Raw genomic sequence first — 21,637 nt, 5'->3', positions numbered from 1 at the left:
CCTTCCAAGAGAGGCGCCTCTTTCTCTAGATATTAAATCCACTTGTATCCCTGTCTTAGCGAAGGAAATAACTTTAGGGATATCGGAGTGGACGGTGTGACTTCTGCTTGCTGGTTACATAGCCATTTTAACGTTCAGTGCGGAATGCGCCCCAGTTCTTTACGAGGATATGGTTAAGCGGAGCTACCTGCGATTCGATTTCCTAGGGTTCGACCCCCTGCATTCTAATAGGCGATTAAAGAGGAAATTATTTTATTCGATACCACTTGAAATTCAGGCCGACTTGGTTTTGCTGTGGATGTCTTTCTCTCTGCGTGGTCTGAGTATTAACGCTTCGGATGGCTCTTTATTCAGTATAAAGATTCCTCATCTGCGATAACAAGTTCCTCCTTCTTGGAAGGTTCTGACTCGAGACAAAACTGGTATCATACACTGTTTCCTGGTAAGCAGTGTGGACGGCTTTTTGATTAGAGCGAACGCCGGACTTTAAATGGTACTGGGTGTTGGTACAGGAAATCTTTCGAATGGTCAGGCAAATACTAGTTGACATTTCATTTGAAAAATGAGACTAAACCGACAGCCTTGTGCTTTTAATGTATGGGTATTATGGTCCAACAGGTATTCCTGTGAACTGGGGTTCATTTCCCTATATCCCAATGGAATAAAATGGCAGGCAGTTACTTTTATATTTCTCCAATTTGATTGTGGGTAAATCGTTGAATCCGTTTCCTGAGAATTCAAATCCGAAAATAGTGAGATTTCAGACCGACATTCTTGGTCGTTTCGTAGTTTCTTGCTATAATTGGTATACTGAATGATTGTTGGTATGTGTGTGTATCCCTGCTATCTTCCTCTGGTCGAATGGCTATGAATACAACGTGGGGTTCAATTCCCCATATCAGAATATTCATTGGCTGAAAATATTTTTCGATGCGGTATTTCAATCATTCGTTCCTTCCTCAGATTCCCGTTTTTCCGTGGGAAATTACTTCAAAGTAATTAAGTATACAGCCACTTCATTAAACTGAATGTGCTTGATAACGTTGCGAGATGAAGTACGTATGGTATCGTGTAATAGCTATATCTGTTGTGCAATGCTGGAGTTTCAATCGCCTGATTCTGAATGGTAGTAGTACATGGTTTTGCGACTGGTGCGGTGCTGCTCAATAAGGAGTACCATTCATGTTCGACCTGATCACATTTTCTGGTTGGACTCGTCCAATTTCTGGTTGGTGATGGACGTGTCCATGTCCGAATCAGTGGTCTGAGTGATAGTAGGGTATTTGCGATGTATGAAGGAAGAGTGAATAAATCCGTACATTTCTGTTTGATGTTTACGAGGTCGTTCTCAAGGACAAGTCAAATCTGAATTGATCACCTCACCTAGTTCTTCTGGACGACTGTCATTGAAGTGTTCTTACTCTGAAACTCTGGTTGGAATCCGATTCCCCAGGTCTCGAACATGCCCTCTTTTTCCTTTCGACATCTTCCATGTCATGTCTTGTATAATGGCTACTACGACATCCTTCGCAACTCGAGTTCGATTCCCTGTGCGAGAATAATGCCCGAAGAAGTTGTTTTTCTAGTGCTTCGAGAGATGGCAGGGTGTGGGCCCTCCCATGAATCAGTATTTCCCAGCTTCTTTTGCGGGTGTATGGCGAAGCTGCGCTTCGTACCCGATTAAGGGTTCGATTCCCAACATCCGATTTCATGCAGATTTCGGACTTTTTTGGTTTGGTCTGGGCGGTTTTGTTAGGAATTTTGTATTCGAGTAAGGATCTTACCTTGATTACAGAGAACTTGTTTTTCCGCTTTTCCAAACGTCTGAGTTCACCAGACGGTTTTGATTTGTTCCTCCGGAGGTGTTGGATTGGGACTCGGTTATGCGTTCTCCTTGCACAGAGGGATTGAATTATCTACATTCGAGCCACCTCCCCTCTAGATGAATTCATGTATTGATATTTGCCGGGATATGGCTGAGGAGCTCTTGTTCATTTAGTCGATCCGATTAGGGTTCGATTCACTGTCCCATGATGGCGTGAATGCTGAATAGGTCTTTCTTTTTCTAATTCCCGTTGGGATTTGAATTGACTTATGACTCATCCTCGCTCTTTTGTTGGTTGGTATGATAGCTTTCTGGAGTCAAGGAAGAATGCTGGAGTTGGTATACTATATACCATTCAGGGTTCAATTCCGGGTTCTTGACGTACCAATTATAGGCTTTTTGTATGGGTACATTTGTCGATGTCTATAATGGGAATTTTCAGAAAGAGGTACGAAATTAACTCACTGAATAGGGTGTGGTTGTTGGTTGTCCTTCATTTCGCTCGCTGTTCCGAGGTTGTGATTTCTTGCGGATGCAATGTTAGCCTAACTCTGTCCGCGATGTATACTTTTCTTCAGTTTCGATTCATTGAAATCGTGTTGCTTCTATCCATGTTTCTGCGTTACCAGGTAGTTGGGTGGCACTGCTTCATGGTGTCTCTTCGTATTTATTCATGCCCTACATGCAGCGAAGAGATATGGTTCTGTGTGCTAAGAGTCGTTGGACGGTGGATGGGCTCAGGGTAGCGAGGCCTTATGCCTTTTTAACGTTCCAGGTATAACCTCGCTCATTCTTAGGTTCTCTACGAATTGCCGAATAGTCAGGAATGCTGAGTCCCTGTGGCCTGATTGGCTACTCGATATCATTGAAAGAATTAGACACAGGCAAGATATGTAATGTTGCATAACGCGTCAACAATTTCTACGCAACATATGACTCGTCCTTGGCTCGAAATCTCAGTGGTCTAGCGACACGGCATACTCATTCCTCCCCGTCAGCTTGTATGTGAAAGGTCTGTTCCCATAAAGATGAGCGAATGAAGCGTTGGCTCAGAAGGAGGTGAGCATACTCACGAAATTCCATTGCCAGTGTCCATTTGTTCCGCCTGAGACAACACCCCGAGAGATCGTCTCTGCTTCATACGGGATAATGGCCGTGACGAGCATATCAGGATGCAGATAGAGCATACTTGGCAACGTCTCTGCCGCTCGGTCGGAGAAGAGCGGAGTGGGCTTGCGCGAGGGAGATACGAGAGAGCGGAATAGCGCATGCGCATATAGTCGGCTTATTCCATGAGGGATGTTGGGGGGGTATATCGGGTTTGCTGGCCTTTGATGTAACGCGCTGACAGTCCTCCTTCCTCTCTATCTAATCAACGGCCACATCTTGAGTCCAGGTGAGGTGTCCTTCTTGTTGCGGACAGAGTACTCATGACAGGGAGATGCCTGGGATCGGTCGGTTCCGAATACCGATCAGGCTCGTGCGATGGGTCCATTGATTGTCACGTGTAACGCGACGTTCACCTCTCTGCCAACGACCACCACGTCTCCTACCAGTGGCCTTCTAACTCACTTCACATCTTATTTCGTCCCATCTTCCCATGGAACTATTGCCGACATACAAATGACGCGATTCCAGCCCGACCACGGTCGACAATGGCCTTGAGCTCTATCGTAGGCTCACCCTACGGCGACATGGTCTAAAGGAGGTGTGTCGTTCGCCTATTCGCTTTGTACCTTGCCGAAACCCTCTCCGTCCAGATCATATACCTTGGAGTGCTGATGTTACCTTCCCATCAGCGCAACAACTGACTTCAACCCGTCTTGGTGTCGCCCTTATGCAAAGCCGCACGCATATTGGCTCGCTCTGGGCTAGGACTAGATTTGAAATTCCGTACGTGGAGATGGTAGCCCCTGTTTCAATACACGTCATGATTTCAACTCGGCTCGATGGTTACTCCCACCGGAAATACACTCGATATTCTTGCAGGAGTATACTCAGAGGTAGGAGACAAGCCAGACGATATGCCGACCCTCTGGGTACGTGCCTTCTCTTTGTCCGAAACCTGGCTTACATCGTGGTAGATGTTCACAAGCCGTGTTCCATGAAAATCGTGCCTCTGTCAATGAACTGTACGTCGTTTCAACATGTCCTTGTGCTCGAACCTTTGATTATTCTACTAGATTTTGTGCTGTTTCTGTGTAGAATACCCAACGTGGAAACTGCTGTTTAACGTTCTGGGTGGATACTGTTCAACCTCCAGTACTATCACAATGGCAGTGGACCTCGACTATCGTTCAACCCTGATATTCGGTCGCGTACATTTCCTCATCGGGAAATATAGGTCTGGCAGGTGTTCACGCCATATGACAGACAGTATATGTGAACTCGCCGCAGGTCAAGTCAGTCTGAAAATTCGTTCGTCTTTCTTCTACTCACGTACAGGCGGCTCACAGATAGAATCTACATCAGGGTCTACGTGTAATCAATCATATTCTTCTGGTCGTACTCAGTGCGATATTTTTGGGTAGCCACTACGATCCATTCATCCTCTGGGTCATGCTAGTTGTGACACGTTCGTCCTGCCGTTAAGAGATGTCAAAAATTTGACTCAACGAGTGGAGGTAAAGGGCTCTATCTTCTCGTCTATCCCGAGTCGATTACTCACCATGAATCGTGAATGCAGCGGAGCCGAGCGTATAATATTCGATGGACTACTATATCTAACTTGCGTCCAAGCATGTAACTAGCTATATACCAGCATCGTTCTGTGGATGCGCTCCTGTCACCTTGCGCAACATGCCTTGTCGAAGTTGGATCCCTTACGCCCACATTGGCTGGTACATGGGCAGCGTCGATATCATTTTTTCTCCCTTCCTAGTGCATGTGTAGTCGGACTCCTCTTGGTTCGAGGTATATACTGATTCTCCGCAAGGATATAGTTAAGCGGGGTACCTGGCATTTGGTTGCCCAGGGTTCGACTCCCTACATCCCAATGTTCGAATTCGAAATCACTGTATTTTATTCAACTCCGCTTGAGACTCGGATTGACCTGTGTGAGCCGTGGATGTCGTTCTTCTTGCGTAGTCTGTGTATTAACTATTCAGATATATTACTCTGTGAGACTAAGATCCCTCATCTCCTAATATGAGTTCGTCATTCCGGTGACTCGATGGAACGCGCTTCAGATTAAATAATCCGTCGCCATCACATCTCTGCTTTGTTACCGGGTGTGGATGGCTTTCTGATTGGGGGGAATACTAGCGTCGTAGATCGTACCGGGTGTCAATATGAGAAATCTTCCGCAATGAGTGGCCAAGTAAATTTCACTCGAGCTTCACATTTACAAACGGCGCTCATCTTGTGCTTTTAATTTGTGGGGAGTATAGTCTCGCAGCTATGGCTGTGGGGGGTTCGATTCCCTAGATACCATCAAACCTTTCCGAAATTGGTCTTTTTATATTCCTTCGAATTGATCCGTGGCTTCAAACTCGAAAATGGTGAGATTGAAAACCGACTTTCTTACTTAGTTATTTGGTAGGTTCTTGCTACGATCACTACACCCAAGTAAACTCAATTCTCCATGCGTTATCTGGGTCTTCATTCCGTCCTTCTCTGGTTTAATGGTTAGGAATGGATCTTGGGGTTTGATTCCCCCTATCAGAATGATCGATGGAAGTATATGCACGTGCAAAATATTTGTTGACAAGATATTGGAATCACTAGTTCCTTCGTCAGATTGCCGTATTTCAGTAGGGAATAATTTCAGAGCTGCTAAGTATACCACCTCTTCATTGGAAATCTGACAGCATTGTGAGCTGCAAGTACGGATGATATCGTGTAATGGATATATCTGTTGCGCATAATGCTGGGGATCGATTCCCTGCCTCCGAATGGCAGAAATACATGGTTTTGCGACTGGTGTCGTATTGCTCAATAAGTACTACCATTCATGTTTTACCTGATAACATTTTCTCGTCGGTGACAGAGGTGTCCATATCCGATTCAGTATCCTAAGTGAGAGTGGGGTCTTTGCTAAACACAAACGGCTCTTGGTCCTGTGATGTGTAAATCGTGACCGTTGGATTTTGGTCTCGCTTGCGGCTTGTTGTTGTTTGTTTTTGATGACCTATATTCTTTGAGAGTGAGGACAGAATGGCCGAGGTGGTATAGTGTGCACCATTCAGGGTTCGATTCCCTGTTTGAGTTCTTAACATGACAATGTTAAACTTTTTATGGATATCGTTATGGGTTGTTCGACTTTTATAATGGGAATTTGCAGTAAGGAATAGCAATAGACAATATCCTGGATATGATTTGGTTTGTTGTCCTTCATTTGGGTCATAATTCCAATGTTGTGATGCTCTTGTGGATGCCATGTTAGCCTAACTGTGTCTACGATGTATACCTTCCTTCAATTTCGATAAATTGAGTTCTTCTTGTTTCTATGTACGTTTCTGCATTACCAGGTAGTTGCTAATGCTTCAAGGTAAGTCTTCATCTTTGTTCACACCATATCTGTGGTGAAGAAAGCCTGATTATGGTTCTGTGTGCTACGAGTCGTTGTATGGTGGATGAGCTCAGGATAGTGATGCCTTGCGCCATTTTAACGTTCGATGTATGACCTAACATCTTATCTATGAGTTGTAGAACCATTAGGATCGCTCAGTTAGTATATAAGATCAGAGGCCGGCAAGATATGTAGCGTTGCATGTCATGTAGACAATTTCTAGGCGACGTATGACATGACCTTCGCACGAAGTCTTAGTAGTATATCTTGCAACACGGTGAACTAATACCTTCCTGTCAGTTTGTATGTGAAAGGTCTATTCAAAAAAGATGAGTGAATGAAACGTTGGTTTAGAAGGCTCATAGTGGGGCGAATGTATGAAATTCTGTCACCAGAGTGCTTATTCATGCAGTTGTTGCATCTACGCCAGATTGTCTCTACATATCAGCTAAAGAGCATGACTAACTTACCCGGCTGTGAATAGAGCGTGATTATAAACGTTTCTGCTGGTCGGAGGATTGGATAAGTGAGCCCGCATGAGGAAGACATGATAGAGCGGGCTAGTGTCTGCAGATGCGCATACAGTTGGCTTACACTGTGACGGTCCCCTCCTTCCTCTCTTCAGATCAACGTCCACACCTTGAGTCCAGGATAGGCTGCCTTGTCGAATAGTCTATTCTCTTGATCTGTACGCGGTTGGACAAGTTTAGTACGAGCAGAAGCAGGGAGATGCTCGGGATCGGCAGGTTCCGGAGGCCGATCAAAGAGCGACGCGTCATTAATTGTCACGCGTAACGCGATACGAACCTTCCCTCCCACGACCACCATGTGTCTTCGCAGTGACCTTCTAGCCCTGTTCGCGTCTTTGTTCATTCCGTCTTCCCATGAAACGATTGGAGGCTTTCGAACAACGCTATTTCCGGTATGGCCTGGATCAACCATGACATTAAACTCTTCCTACGGCGACATGGTCTAAAGCGGGTGTGTCATTCGCCCATCCGCTTTGTACCTTGCCCATGCCCTCTCCGTCTAGATTATCAGCCTTGGAATGCAAGCATCATTTTCCCATCAACGGAACGACTGACCTCACATCCCGTCTTCAAGTCGCCTTCATGCAGAGGTGGGAGATGAACGAGACGATATGCAGGCCCTCTAGGTACGTAATTTCTCTTTTTCGGAAACCTGGCTCACATCGTAGTAGATGCTCGCAAGCTGTGTCCCACGAGAATCATACTTCTGTACATGATCTGTACGTCGCTTCCACATGTCCATGCACTCGAACCTTTCATGATTCTCGTATATTTAGTGCCGTTTCTGTGTAGAAGAACCAGTGTGGAAACCGCCATTCACGTCTTCTAGATACATGCACTCTGACCTCCTGTATTTATCACCATGGTCGCCGATGAGAACTGTCGCTTCATCATCCCGCATTTTGTCACCGGAAAGCATATTCGTATCATATGACAGACAGTATATGTCAACTCGCTTCAGGTAACGTCAATCTCAAAATTTGTTTGTCTGCCTTCTACTCACGTAAAGGCAGCTCACAGGTTGAATGTTCTGAACGTTGAACCCATTGAACCCGCGTCATGATCTACGTATAGGTAATTGTCTCCATCTGGGTTGGACAGCCGCCGACCCTGTGATTGAATGGTTATGTGTTCCTCCTCGGGGCGTGTCAGATGCGCTACGTTCGTCCTACCGTTAAGGGATGTCCAGAATTCGACTCGACGAGTGGAAGTAAATATCTTTATCTTCTTGTCTATCCCGATTACTCAGTGAGGTATATGGGATTCGGTTGCTCAGGGTTCGATTCCCTATATCCTGATAAGAGATGATGATTGGTGTATTATTTTATCTGATTCCACTTGACTTGTGTGTGCCATAGATGTGCTCCCCATTTGATTTTTGCTTGACCTGGGTATTAACACTTTGGATGTATCCTGATTCAATATCGAAATTCCTCATCTCTGAGTACGTAATCATCATTTGAAATGAGCGCCGGCTCCACTTAAAAGTTCACACCATATGTCATGCTTGTTGCGTGTTGAAAACGGTCTTTGGATTAGAGCGAACACTAGAATTGTAAACGATACTGGGCGTATGGAAAATCTTGGCCAATAATTAATGAATGGTCAGGCACATTGCATTTACACTTTGCATTTAGAATCAGTCGGTCAACCGCCAGCCTTGTGCACCCCATGTATAGGGAATATGGTCCACTGGGTATGCCTGTGGATTAAGGTTCGATTCCTTAAATCTCAATTAAGTCGGAAGAGAGAAAATTAATTTTAGATTTCACCAATTCGATGTGTGTAAGTCATTGAATCTGTGCACCTGAGGATTCAGAAACGAAAATATATAGATTCCTGACTGAATCTCTTGGATGTCTGGTAGTTTCTTGCTATTATTGCTACTCCCAAGTAAACCCGATGCTCCATGCGTTATGTGCATCTTCCTGCTGTCCCTCTCTGGTCTAATAGTTAAAACTACATCTTGGGGTTCGACTCCCTGTATCAGAATATTCCGAACAGTTAATAAACATGCAAAATATCTTTTGATAAAATATTAGAATCCCTATGCCCTTCCTCGGATTACCGTTCTTCTGTACGGAATAATTTCAAAGCAAGTACATCTCCGCATACGAAAATTGGATGTACTGGATAACATTGCGAGATGAAGCACAGATTATATCGCGTAACGGCTTTATCTGTTGTGTAATGCCAGGGTTCAATCCCCTGCATCTGAGTAACGGGAATACATACTGGTTTTGCAACTGAACTGGTATTGGTAAAATACATATTTGTCCCTTTCACTTTTTGCTTGGTCACTGACATGTACATGTCCGATTCAGTGACCTGAGTGATAGTGGAGTTTTTGCTAGATACGGACATTGAAAGGTCTTGCAATGTGTAAATGAAAGAGCGAGTCAGTGCGGATCTTTTCTCTTTCAGTTTATGAGCTCGTCCTCAAGGACAAGTCAAATTGATTATTTCACCCAAGGTATACTGGATAACGGACAGAGATGGGTTGCTATTCTGAACAGTTGGTCAGGTTTCGATTACTCGTACAAGAATCCTCGAGTATAAACACAACATTTTCCTACTTCAAAAGAGATGACAGGATGTGGTCCTCCCATGAATTTGTATTTCTCAGTTCATCTCACGGACGCATGGCTAACCTGCCGTGTTTACCTGATGAAGGGTTCGATTCCCACTAACCGATTGAATTGGATAGGTGACCTTTTTTTGTTGCTAGGGATTCGGGGTCTGAGGATGCATCTTGTTTACAGGGTGGGTCTTTCCCAATGCCAAGTGAGCGTCTGGTTCGATAAGTCGATTTCGTTCAGTTGCTTGGGAACCTGAGATACTGGATTAGGACTCGGTTATGTGTTTTCCTTGGAGGAAAGGAGACTTGGAGTATCCACGTCCGAGCTACCTTCCTTCTGGATAAATTCGTGTATTGATCTTTGTGGGGATGTGGCTGAGGAGCTATCGTTCATTTGGTTGACCTTATCAGGGTTCGATTCCACGCCCCATGATGAATAGATTCGCATGTGTGTATTTTTTCTAATTCATGTGAGGATGTGGGTTGAATTTCCGCTCATCCTTGCTTGATTGCGAGGATGGTGGCTTTCGGAAGTGAGAGTGGAATGCCAGACCTGGTATAGTGTGCACCATTCCGGGTTCGATTCCCTGTCTGGGTCATTGATGTTGTAAATATAGGGTTTTTTTATGGATTTCGTTACAGCGAGTATTGGTAGTGTGCAAAATGGTACTTTTCAGAAAGGAAATCAAAAGGAATAGAGAAAGGTATCCGTGGCAAGAGGCCCATTCCTTCAGCATCCTGCATCCCTCATATCCGTTGCGATTCCTTGCGAGCTCAGATTGCATGCCTAGCGATGGTACTTTGCCTCGTCAACTCAAGTTCTTCCTTTCAATTTTCGGACATTGAAGATTATGTCGTTCAAGGAGTACTCACTAGCGTTGAACGTGCACGTGGCTTACTCGTCTCGCCTCTTCCTAGCTTCGCTTTCCGTACTGTGTTAAAAGGCGGTCGTACGTTGTTCCCTACCGAGTCTTAAATGCTGTTAACGTGATGGATGTAGTCAATAATCCATTGAGATAGTTCTGGGCTACGAGCCATTGGACGGTGGATGCGATAAAGATAGTGAGGCATAATGGAATTTTACCGTTCCAGGTATACTTATCATACTAAACGATCTTCTAGTCTGAATGACAACATTGAGTGTCTCTAGGAGGAGTATTTGTTTCTGTACGGATGTGTGAAAAAGTGGCTTTATTGGAAGGCTCGGAAGGAGGCAGAAATATAAACCTCCGTTGCCAAAGTGCGTGTTCACGCCAACTCACGGGATAATGACTGTGACGAGCAAATCATGGTGAATAGAGTGTACTTAGCAACATCTCTACTGGTGGGAAGGGAAGAGGAGTGCGCGCACACGAGGGAGCATGAGAGCGCGGACTAGTATGCAGATGCACCTATAGTCAGCTCATGCCATGAGGGATACGGGGCGCATACTGGATTTGCAGCCTGAGGCCTGAGGCCTTTGATGCTGCGCACTGAAAGTACCCTCCTTTCTCTCTTTCAAATCACTGTCCACAGGAGAGGACATCTAAGTTTAATGCGAATAGAGTGCTCATGGGAGGGAGACGCTCGGGATCGGCCGGATCCGGATGCCAATCAAAGAGGATCGTGCGAAGCGCCATTGATTGTCACGCATAACGCGACACTTCCCTTGCTGTCGATGACGACCACGTCTCAATGACGGCTATCTAGATATGCAGCTCCCGTCGCGTCTTGTCTCGTTCCATCTTCCCGAATCGTTCACGACATGATCCCGGGATGATCAGGATCTACCAGCTCTATGAGTCTTACTAGGATCTCCCTGTAGTAGCATGGTCTAAACGAGGTGCGTTATCGGCTTATACGCGTTATACCATGCCCAAAACTTGTGCCTTCTAGATCTTAGGCCTTGGAATGAACACGTTTCTTTCCCATTAGTGCGACAACTGTCCTCATCTTCACCAGCCCCTTTGCGCTAACAGTGTAAAGGATTCTACCTTAAGGAGGGTCTTCAACCCGAGAACAGAGCACGATCGGCATATATTAGCCAGAGTACGTCGAGTCAAAGACACAGCAGCAAGGTAAAATCAAAGGTTAAGCCGCAAAAAGGCCGAAAACGGCGCATACGTAGCAGTCCGAAGGCATAGGTAAACAGGAAGAAAGAAATGACGTAGCTAACCGGTCCGTATGGAATTCGTATCCCTTACAATCAGTGCATCACCTTTACTCAGTCCTGCGCTCACACCCACATCCATACCGAATACTTATCTGCGTTATAAAATAATGAAACGATATCCCGTCTCTTTATCCGAAATCTAACTCACATCGTGCTAGACGCTCGTGAGCCATGTTCCACGAGAATCATTCCTCCGTAAATGATTTGTACGTTGTTTCCATGTGTCGTTGTTTGATGATGCTCCCAGATTTAGCTTCATTTCTTTGTAGAAGATTCAGCATGGAAACTACCATTCACATGCTCTTGTCATCTCTCGCAACACGACTCGTCAATGTTCCAAAGATCACCACGTATCCTAGCAGTGGTTTTCTAACGCTCATAGTGCCTTTGTAAGTTCCATATCCTTGACGACAAGAACCTAGTCTGACCCTACTATGATGTCGAGATGTAATATCATATCCAAATGTTTTACCAACGTCTGGATCCTAGTCCCTGTTATGGAGAATTGACTTCGTCATCGGTGTGAAGACTGACCCTTGCATCGTCGACCTTACTCGGCAGCAGATGACTCTCCGGGCAAAGATCAATCTGGCGACGCTGCCTGAAGCAACGGAGACTGTACTGATCATTGACTTCTGGCCTTGACACTTGTTCTCAATTGAGACCCGAGTCCTGCGGTTGTTTGAGTTGTCTGGTCGTTGAATAGCCTTTCGTGAAGGCATACGGAGGTAAGAGGCGAACACAAGAATGTGCTGGATCTCTAGGTACGCTTCTTTCCATGTATCTTATGCCGGGCTCATATCCAGATGGATATTTGTGAGCGAATTAGTGAGAATAATCTCTCTGTAAATGATGTGTGTGTCGCTCCACATATTATCGTGCCTCAAACCTACGATGATGCTCACAGATTTAGTGGCATTTCTGTGTAGAAGGACCGGTGTAGACACTGCCTTTCACATATTCGAGCATGATACACCCATACTGTCACCGTGGCTGTGGACTAGTAGTATATAAATATTGTCCTTGCATTAGGATTCTTATTCTAATTTTACACATATTTGGGCGTCCATTCTGATCGGTAACACCTAGCGTTTGTCAGAAACCCGGCATTTACATCTAGCGCTTGCTGAGGACCTCGTTAACTACAACTACTGCCTGTTAGCACCCTTATGGATCCCTCTTGGCGGTGGAACTCACTTTACGGATGTACTCACTTATGACTTGTGTTTTACTTGAGTATTCATCAACTCGTGTATTAGCTCAGATACCCGGATTCTTAACAGCTAAATGATCTTCGGCCCAAGAAATATCACATGTCAAATCTAGCATCGATGACGTGCTATATTTATTCTCATCGTCCACTCCCATCGCTACCTCTTTGTTGGCACGCTCAGGCTCAACAAATAAGCTGTCGAATCATCCTCCAAATATCTCGTATCAAACAGCAGTTGATTTTGAAGGGCATCCAGGCATCTTTGAGGCATCTCGTGAGGCTGTAACCTGTTCCTGAGCATGCCAGCTGTGAGTGATAAAAATATACAACGTATACAGCTTTACAAGGCGCGGGCCTAAATTGTCAGCTCTGGTCAACCCGAGAGCCCTTCAGATTAGAATGGAAAACCTCAACAATCCAGTGTCTGATATTTTTCAAACCATGGATATTGAAGGAAAACAGTGAACAGAGATCAATTGCTGTATTATCATTTACGAGCACTAGGGAGACGAAATGTATTCTTTAAAGGGGAGCGGAGCTTGGATACCAGCCGTGGCCTATGGCGGGGACTGAATACGTAGGATCAACCCAGGCATGTTAATTGCCACCATCTAATCATTGAACGACAGTATAATCAGTTTCAACCAATTCCCATGACAAACAAAGATCTGAATAGAACTCACCGTTTGTAACAAACATGGATGTTATCGATTTGGGAGATCATTATTGGCCACAGATGGGGTGGAATATCGACATATTGTCCTTTGCAGTGGGGCAATTCATTTGTTTGGATGACTATATCCCAAGCGCATCGAGGCATCCCGTAACAATAGTGCCGTATGTAGTATATTAGCCACTATTCCAGGAAGGAGCAGGTGAGGGTGAATACGACTGTGAAGTTCAGAATAAAAGACCCGGTAATCCCATACTTGGTTCCTAAAAGCGAAGGTTCTGTGATTACCGATTGAAATGATAATGTAGCCGTTGGACTGGATGGCGTACATGATGGTTGGGAAGAAAGAAAGATCATTGTAGGAGGGTGCTGTATAAGAAGGGAATGCACCATCTTCCCAGGTGATTGAACTAATAGACGCCCTCCGTTATGACTGTCAGGTACATTGAATATCCCTTGATTCGGCGCATGAGTGAACACATGCCCGTACTCGGCCTTCTAGGTCTTAGGACTGACTTGCTCGTACTTTCTGTTACTTTCTTTATTCTTCATACTGATGCTAGAATATTACAGAATATTGTAGAACAATTCTGACTTAGGAACTCTCAGCTCATTTTAGGGCTTTCCGACACCAATGTGAAGACTACGCTTAGCGCTTGTCGTCACTAACAGCCCGTAATAGCCTCACACTCACAGGCTTTCTATATCGGTAATTTCTTCACGCTTTCCAATTTCTTTTGTTTTTAAAACTGGACCTCTCAGGTCTCCTCACGAATCCTCGTTGGAATCCATTATTTTCCCTAACGACACACATTCTTTCTAATCATTCTTACCTCGGTTCGATCACCACTCCTCGCCTCGTGTTCACATAGCCGGATTTGATCGTCTCTGCTTCATACATATGACAGAGGATGACGAAATCACAGGGATACCATTATAGCATGCTGATAAATGTGCTGTGTTCATGTGCGGTGTAAACGTAAACCTTAAAGAACTGTGCGCACGCAAGGGAGATAGCCGAACCTAGACCGAACCGGACCCCGGTCAGACCAGGAGATGCGAGCAGGATGAAATCTGTCAACGCGCATATAGTCAGCTTGATATTGTGACAACGACATACCACGTACTAGAAATTCATAGCATTCAATTTCCTCCTTCCTCCGTTTCAAATAACCAAGCCTATCTTGAGTCGGACGTAGAAATCTCTCTGTTGAGAGGTCCCTCAGTCTCTCAGTCCTTCCCCGGCTGGCAGGTATGCTCCATCCAAGTGTAGTGGAAGCGTATCAATGCTCACGATGTTGAAATAAGTTGGCAGGGCAGTTTGCAAAGATTGCGTCGAGGGTCGGTGTGCGGAGAGTGATGGCAGGTCAAGGCACGTGGAAAACGCGTTACTGACTGTCACGCATAACGCGATGTCTCCTTTCTGCCCACGACCACCACGTCTCTAAGCGACGGTCTTCCAGTTCTGATGCGTCTTTTTTCACTCCGTCTTCTCTTGGATGATTGGCGCTGTGAATCCAGTCATGTCTTGGTCTAAAATGCTTAGCAATGGTGAACACTGTTGGATCTTCCTTTTCCGGCACGGTCCAGAACGAGGTGAGTTCTCAGCCCTATTGGTGTTATACCGTGTCCAATGTTTTCATCACAGACCTTGTGAAGAAAACGTTTGGCTCTCGTCCCGTCACGTAGGCTTCGTCTTCCTATCGGCGCGACGATTGACTTCAAAGTCAACTGCCGTCTTCACTAGCACTCTTGCACAATTGCGCATATGCATTATCCTCGAAGCCAACCAGCACCGGCGCCGAATACCTCTAGCTTCGCCCTACGCGGTGAAATCATGCATGGTACCGGGAAGTGATAACGAACCTGCGAGTGCTAGCTTCGAGACCAGTGGGCTTTTATAGCTCGAACTGCGTTTGATGTTCTAGCGGGACGTGTGGTGGTGGGAGGCGGACGCGATGTTGTGCTAGCCCTTTAAGTACGTATTCTCTGATTATTCGCACTCTCGCTCACATCGTCATAGATGTATGTATGACGTGCCCCGCAACAGTCGCCATTTCTCCCACGACGATGTGCATGTCCTTCTCACGCGTCCTTGCACACCGACGTTCGATGATGCCCCGACTGTTCTATCCTAGAATAACCACGGAAGCTATCATTGGCATGTTCTGAATACGTGTTCGTCAATATCTCTCACTTCACGTCTTCATGAAAATGCTTGTAGATCACAATCTCGTCAAAGATACTATTCTGGATTTTGTCTTCGGAAAATATACCTTTCGCCACGACCTGCCACGGATATTATTGTCCAACTTCAGACTGGTAATGTCAGTCTCCAAATCCATTCATCATTCTTCCATTCATGTAAAGATAGCTCGCAGGTTAAACGCCCGTCGTGGTCCACATCGAGGCCACATTCATCTTCCTCTTGTCGAACTGGAGGTGCGATATATCTCCATAGCCGTTAATTCCACAAACGAGTGGTGGTGGTGCGTTTATCCCCTCCAGTGTGTCGGAGACGTGAAAAATGAGGAATTTGTTCTCTTCGTACAGGCTAGAAGGGACGAGCGGAGGTAAACGGCTTAATCGTCTTGTCGGGCTTGTTACTCATGACGATGTTTAGCTTCAGGTTGACGTGGAGCAGAGTGTACTTTATTCCGTACGCTGTAGCACCTTGGCGTATAGCTAGCTAGGATTGTATCAATGCAAGTACCGTAAGGTGATGCCATATGGATTTTTCCACCAGCGGGTTATGGCTTGGTGGTAGGCAACGTAATGAGTAGGTACTGAGTCGGGATTCAATTCCCCATATTCAAATCAACGATTGCACCAGGAATTTTATTGCAAGCTACGTGTTGTTCTACTTAAAGGTTACCCAAATCGTCCTTGGTGAAACCGGCCGGATCTCGGTCTCTAGTGATTCTTTTTAATCTCTTTGGGCGCTGAGGTGAGGAACAGACGTTCTTTCTTCGTAGTATTTGGACATGGGTGGTGTATCGGGAAACACCACTAGCGATGGTTCGATTCCTCGTGTCTAGCTGATGTCGATGCCACGACCTTTTTCCCATCGATGCTAGATATTACATGTGGTATTTCTTGGGCCGAAGATCATCTGGCTGTTAAGAATCCGGGTATTCGAGTTAATACACGAGCTGATGAATACTTAAGTAAAACCAAAGCCATAAGCAAGTACGTCTGTAAAGCGAGTTCTAACCACCAAAAGGGATCCATAAGGGTGCTAACAGTTGTAGATGTAGTTAACGAGGTCATCAGCAAGCGCTAGACGTAACTGGTGAGGTTTCCGACAAACACTATGCGTAACCGATCAGAATGGACGTCTGAATTTATGTAAAATCAGAGTAAGAATCCTAATAGAAGGAAAATATGTACATACTACTAGTTCACGGCCATGGTGATCAAGGCCAGAAATCAATGATCACTACAGTCTTCACTGCTTCGGGAAGCCTCGCCAGATTGATCCTAGCCCAGAGAGTCACTCACTGCTGAGTAAGGGAGATGACACAAAGGTCAGTCTTTACGCCAACGAGGAGGTAACTTCTCCATGACAGGGACTAGGATCCAGATATCGGTGAAAGGGTTGGATATGATACCACATCTCGGCATCATAGTGGGGTCAGATTCGGTTCGTGTCGTCAAGGAGATGTAACGAACAAAGATGCGATGGGAGCTAGAAGACTCCTGCTAAGAGACGTGGTGGTCAGCGGAAGAAAGGTGAGTGTCACGTTACGCATTACGCGTTGCACCAACTCTTTGATCAGCATCTGGAAATGGCAGATTACTAGCATTTTCCCTCGGTGAACACTTCTCTGTTCGTCATAAAATGATGCCCAAACACGTACATACCAAGAGAATAGATTAAGAGAGAACAGCATCTACGGCACATACAACTCGAGTCTCAAGTGGAGTTGAATAAAAGGGTTTGTCGAATTCATATATTAGGGTGTAGGGATTCGAACTCTGAGCAACCGAATGTCAAGCACCCCGCTCAGCCACATCCTTGTGAAGAATCATTATATATCTCAAACTAAAGAGGATTGCGCATAAGCTAGGAAGGGAAAAAAATTGGTATTGATGCTGCCCATCTATCGTACAATGTAGATGTAAGTTGGATGTAAGGAATCAAATGTCGACAACAAGGCAACAGGAGCATATCCCCAGAACAATGGACAGGAGAAAGGCTAGTTACATGTCTCGATACAAGCTTGTCAATACAGTCCATCGAATCATATATGCTCTATGCTGCGCTAACCTGGAGCTACAATTCATCATGAATAATTGGGCTAGCCAAGACAATAAATTTACTCACTTTCACCCATTCTCAATTGCATTTATTACTAACCTTACAGCTGTTGAGGTCTAACGAAAAATTGCCATAAATGCGAAATAAAAACTTAAATTTTCCACGTTGTTATCAGACACATTATGTTTCAGGTTGGCTTGTTGAAACTGACATTATTCCCTGCCTTATTGTGTTAAATATAATCCAGCCATGTCCGTATAATGAAAATTGTCGTTCCAGGCTTGTTTCTTATCACGGACTATAAGGGTTGCTCGGAAATTATAGCATTGTAGCACCATAATATGTACATATACCTGAATTCGGACTTTTCCGACATAAGTATTATACAAGGATCAACCTGTTGCAGCACAAGGTTGCAGGCCATGCTGCTTCCTGACCTTATTTAGTAACGGTCATAAAAGCTAATCATATTTCAAAATGCCAGTGACAAACAAGATGCTACATCGAACTCACTCGGAAGCCTCCGGAGCAGAGACATTGATGTTATCGATCTTGCCGATAATTGCCGACCACAAGTTTTGTGGAATATTGACATATCTTCCGGCGCAGATGGCTAAGTCATTGGTTTGAATCGTTATTCCATCTCTAGGAGTTCCCGGAAAATGGCTGATTATGGTATTGATTAACGCCTGTACCAGAAGGGAGCGAGTGAGGGTGGATACAATCGCGAACTTCAGAACAACAGACCTTATATTTGGATACGTTAGCCCTTAAAGCGAAAACGCTCTTTTCATCCTTTGTAATGACGATGAACTGTTTGGACTTTGTAGTGGACATGATGGTTGGGAAGAAAGAAGGGGCATTGTGAGAGTCTGATTTATAAGAACGGCATGCGGCATATTTACCAGGTGATTGAACTGATAAGCGCCTACCGTAATAATCAGGGTGAACGAGGACACATGCAGGAAGCGAGGCTGTTGTTGTCGTTTCACATCTCCTTGCACTCAAACTTTCGATATGGCTCCTAGATTTCGTGTGATTCCTATATAAGACCCAGCATGGAAAACCCCATTCACAGATTCTGTGCAGATCCTCTCTGACCTCCCGTACCATCATAATGGTGATGGATCTTGACCATCATTAAACTTGATATTTGTTGTCCTGCATTTCCTCATAGGAAAACATACGTCTGGCAGATGTTCCTATCATATGACAGACAGTAGATGCCAACTCACTGCAGGTAAAGTCCATCTCTACATTCGTTCATCCCCCTTCCACTCACGTAAATCCAGCTCTCAGGTTCAACGTTAAACTTGCATCATGATCTACATATAACCAATCGTCTTTGTCTGGTCGTACTGAGAGTGCGGTACTTTTGTACAGCTGCTGATGTGATTGAATGGTGATGCATCCATCTCAGGGGTATGTCAGATGTGACATGTTTGCAAGGGTACCTAACGAATTGATATATCAAAATGTGTATCTTATACATTGTCATGATATATCAATGCACTGTACCTACCATGACGGTGTGATATATCAACTACTGGTGGCCTGATGTGTACGCCCATCATTGACCCCCCCTAGCTACTCACCGACGTGTCTTCTGAAGCCCAAAATAACACCGTGTGCGCGCCATGACGATTCCGTGTCCATGTTGCCATCAGAAGCCTTGTCTGCTTTCGTACGACCTTTGGAAGCAGATATTTCCGGATTGTTGTTCTTCATGTTATATTGACAAAATACAAGGGAAGCAATGACAGTTGAAATGTATTGCAAAGATACTAGTTATATACAATCACAGGAGGTCAGTAAGTAGTTCGAGGTGATGACATGGAAACCGGAATCAAAATGGGCACCACTCCTGCAGAAGCATCCTAGCCCACTGTTCAGACAAATACTTTCCTGGTGTTCGCGTTCTTCAGGCGCAAAGTTTAGAGGCATCAAAATAGACCATCATAGCCTACCATACATATTCTTGCAGGTGGGGATAGATGCGATGCCACCAAAGCAGCATATTAATAGGATTCATTTAATTTCACTAGGTTGACATCCAGTTAGTGACCCGGGGCAAACATAGCATGGAATCTGCAGCAGGGGTCATCTCAAATATCTATCAGCAGGATACATCATATGCACCTTCTCCATGAACCTCGTTAACAGCCTGCTCTCATTTCGAGTCCAAAAAATTGTGGCTACTATCATTGTAGTATCGCTGGGCAAGTGATATGCCCCTGCCTGGCGTACACCACTGAAAACGCATATAAAAGTGTATTTTTCCAATACACAAACTATTATACATGATTGCACAAGAAGGAAAGTCTGTGTAAGGTAACATGTAAGCACAGCAAGGTTGTTCCAGTGGGACTTAGCCAGGAAGCGCGTGAGGCTTGGGCAATGGGCCTGGTGACCCAATGACTCAGCCCAAGTGACCGAAGGTCCAGGCAGGTCGACGCACATGGTGCCAGCTGAACCGGCATCCCAGCATGATAGCCAATTGATGGCACTGGTCCAAAAGCAAACAAGAAAGATTGCATACACTGTTACTTACCTGGTAGCCCCCTTAGTCTCCCAGACTAGTGGTGGACTTGCCAGGCAGGCAAGAAACATGACTTGTGGAACCAGGGGCTCTGCCCTGGCCCAGAAAAGTAATCAGAAATCATGCACCAGGTCACCAGGCTGTGGCAAAAGGTCATGATTGGTTTACCTGGTAGCTGGGATATGAGCTCATATCCACCTGGCTCACTCAGCCAGAGTATTTGTCAGTACCTGGCAGGATTGGAAATATAGATAGAGTAGAATAGTATAAATACACACCTATATTAGTGGGAGGTTGTAACGCACTAACTTGGATTGTACAACGTTTACCTCCAAACTGTCACTCACGTTCAGTGATTCAGTGTGATGAAGGGTGTTGCAATCGCTAGGTCAGAAATGATAGTCCTTAGTCTTGGAAGCAGGGAGTTTCTGCATGAAAAGTTAGGAGTGTATAACTTTAGCCGAAGCTGGGGTGTAAGACCACAGCAAGGCTCAACTAAATACATTGCTGTATTTACTAGTATGTACTGTCCTAATGCATCGCTGTCTTCTGTATCGTATGGCACTTGGTATAGGAGAAGTGCTCATGCGAGTAAGAAGACTAGTGTCCATATGGTGCTTGATATGGTAGAAGCACATTAGTGCATCAGAAGACTAGCACCCATGTGGTGCTATCTTCTGAGGAGTGTATGTGGCGTCCTATCCATCCTGGGGTGTGACTGGTGTCGTCCCACAAAGCGTGATGGAATATCAAGGGTGAGGCCCATAGAAGTATGATTGGATCTATGGGCCATCAAACAGATCATGCATGTGAGCAGTGGAAACAAACTGATCCATGGACCAATCAGGTAGGACTGATGGTTGTGTTGTGGCAATGCTCTGGTGATGCGGTGTGAGTGTGATGATGTGAGAAGCACTCCTGCGAGTAAGAAGGGTAGTGTCCATATGGTGCTACCTCCCATGATGTATGGCAGCAGAGCCCATGACTGAGTCCCAGTGATGTGGTCCATGGTGCAAGGTAATGAGCAGTGTGACCAGGCAGGTCATGAATGATGCGGATCAGGTACGAGGAATAATGATGAGAGTGGAATGATGAGTTGCCCAGATAAGATAAGATAGGCAAAAAATAGGGGTGAATTCATGACAGAGGTCAGGTTTCTGGCCCCTGGAATGCTACCAAGCAATTAGTATGGGTTTATTGGCTAAGAGCTTCAAGTCATAGACTCACCTGGAATAGTATTGAAGTGACCTGGTCACGTTTTGTGTGCAAGAACTGTTCAGAAAGCAATCAGTTAAGCAAGATACAGACAGACAGCCAGAAAAGACTGTTCAGAATTTGTATTAGTACCAGTAAAGC

General features: G+C 45.1%; 1 protein-coding gene across 1 annotated transcript; it reads right to left on the bottom strand.

Moving 5' to 3' along the window:
- Nucleotides 1-18,184: 18,184 nt before the first annotated feature.
- On the bottom strand, nucleotides 18,185-19,470 carry EV420DRAFT_1481620 (uncharacterized protein; the record flags this gene model as incomplete). The annotated part of the gene is made up of 7 exons (XM_060469788.1): nucleotides 18,185-18,203; nucleotides 18,256-18,431; nucleotides 18,490-18,614; nucleotides 18,675-18,784; nucleotides 18,930-18,944; nucleotides 19,025-19,067; nucleotides 19,338-19,470. 7 exons carry the CDS (start codon nucleotides 19,468-19,470, stop codon nucleotides 18,185-18,187), a joined length of 621 nt encoding a protein of 206 aa, XP_060328568.1.
- Nucleotides 19,471-21,637: the final 2,167 nt, after the last annotated feature.

This window comes from Desarmillaria tabescens (assembly GCF_030435595.1).
Source record: "Desarmillaria tabescens strain CCBAS 213 chromosome Unknown EV420scaffold_27, whole genome shotgun sequence".
Lineage (NCBI taxonomy): Eukaryota > Fungi > Basidiomycota > Agaricomycetes > Agaricales > Physalacriaceae > Desarmillaria > Desarmillaria tabescens.
Note: the sequence above shows the minus strand (reverse complement) of the source record. Positions and strands in the feature narration are given on the sequence as shown.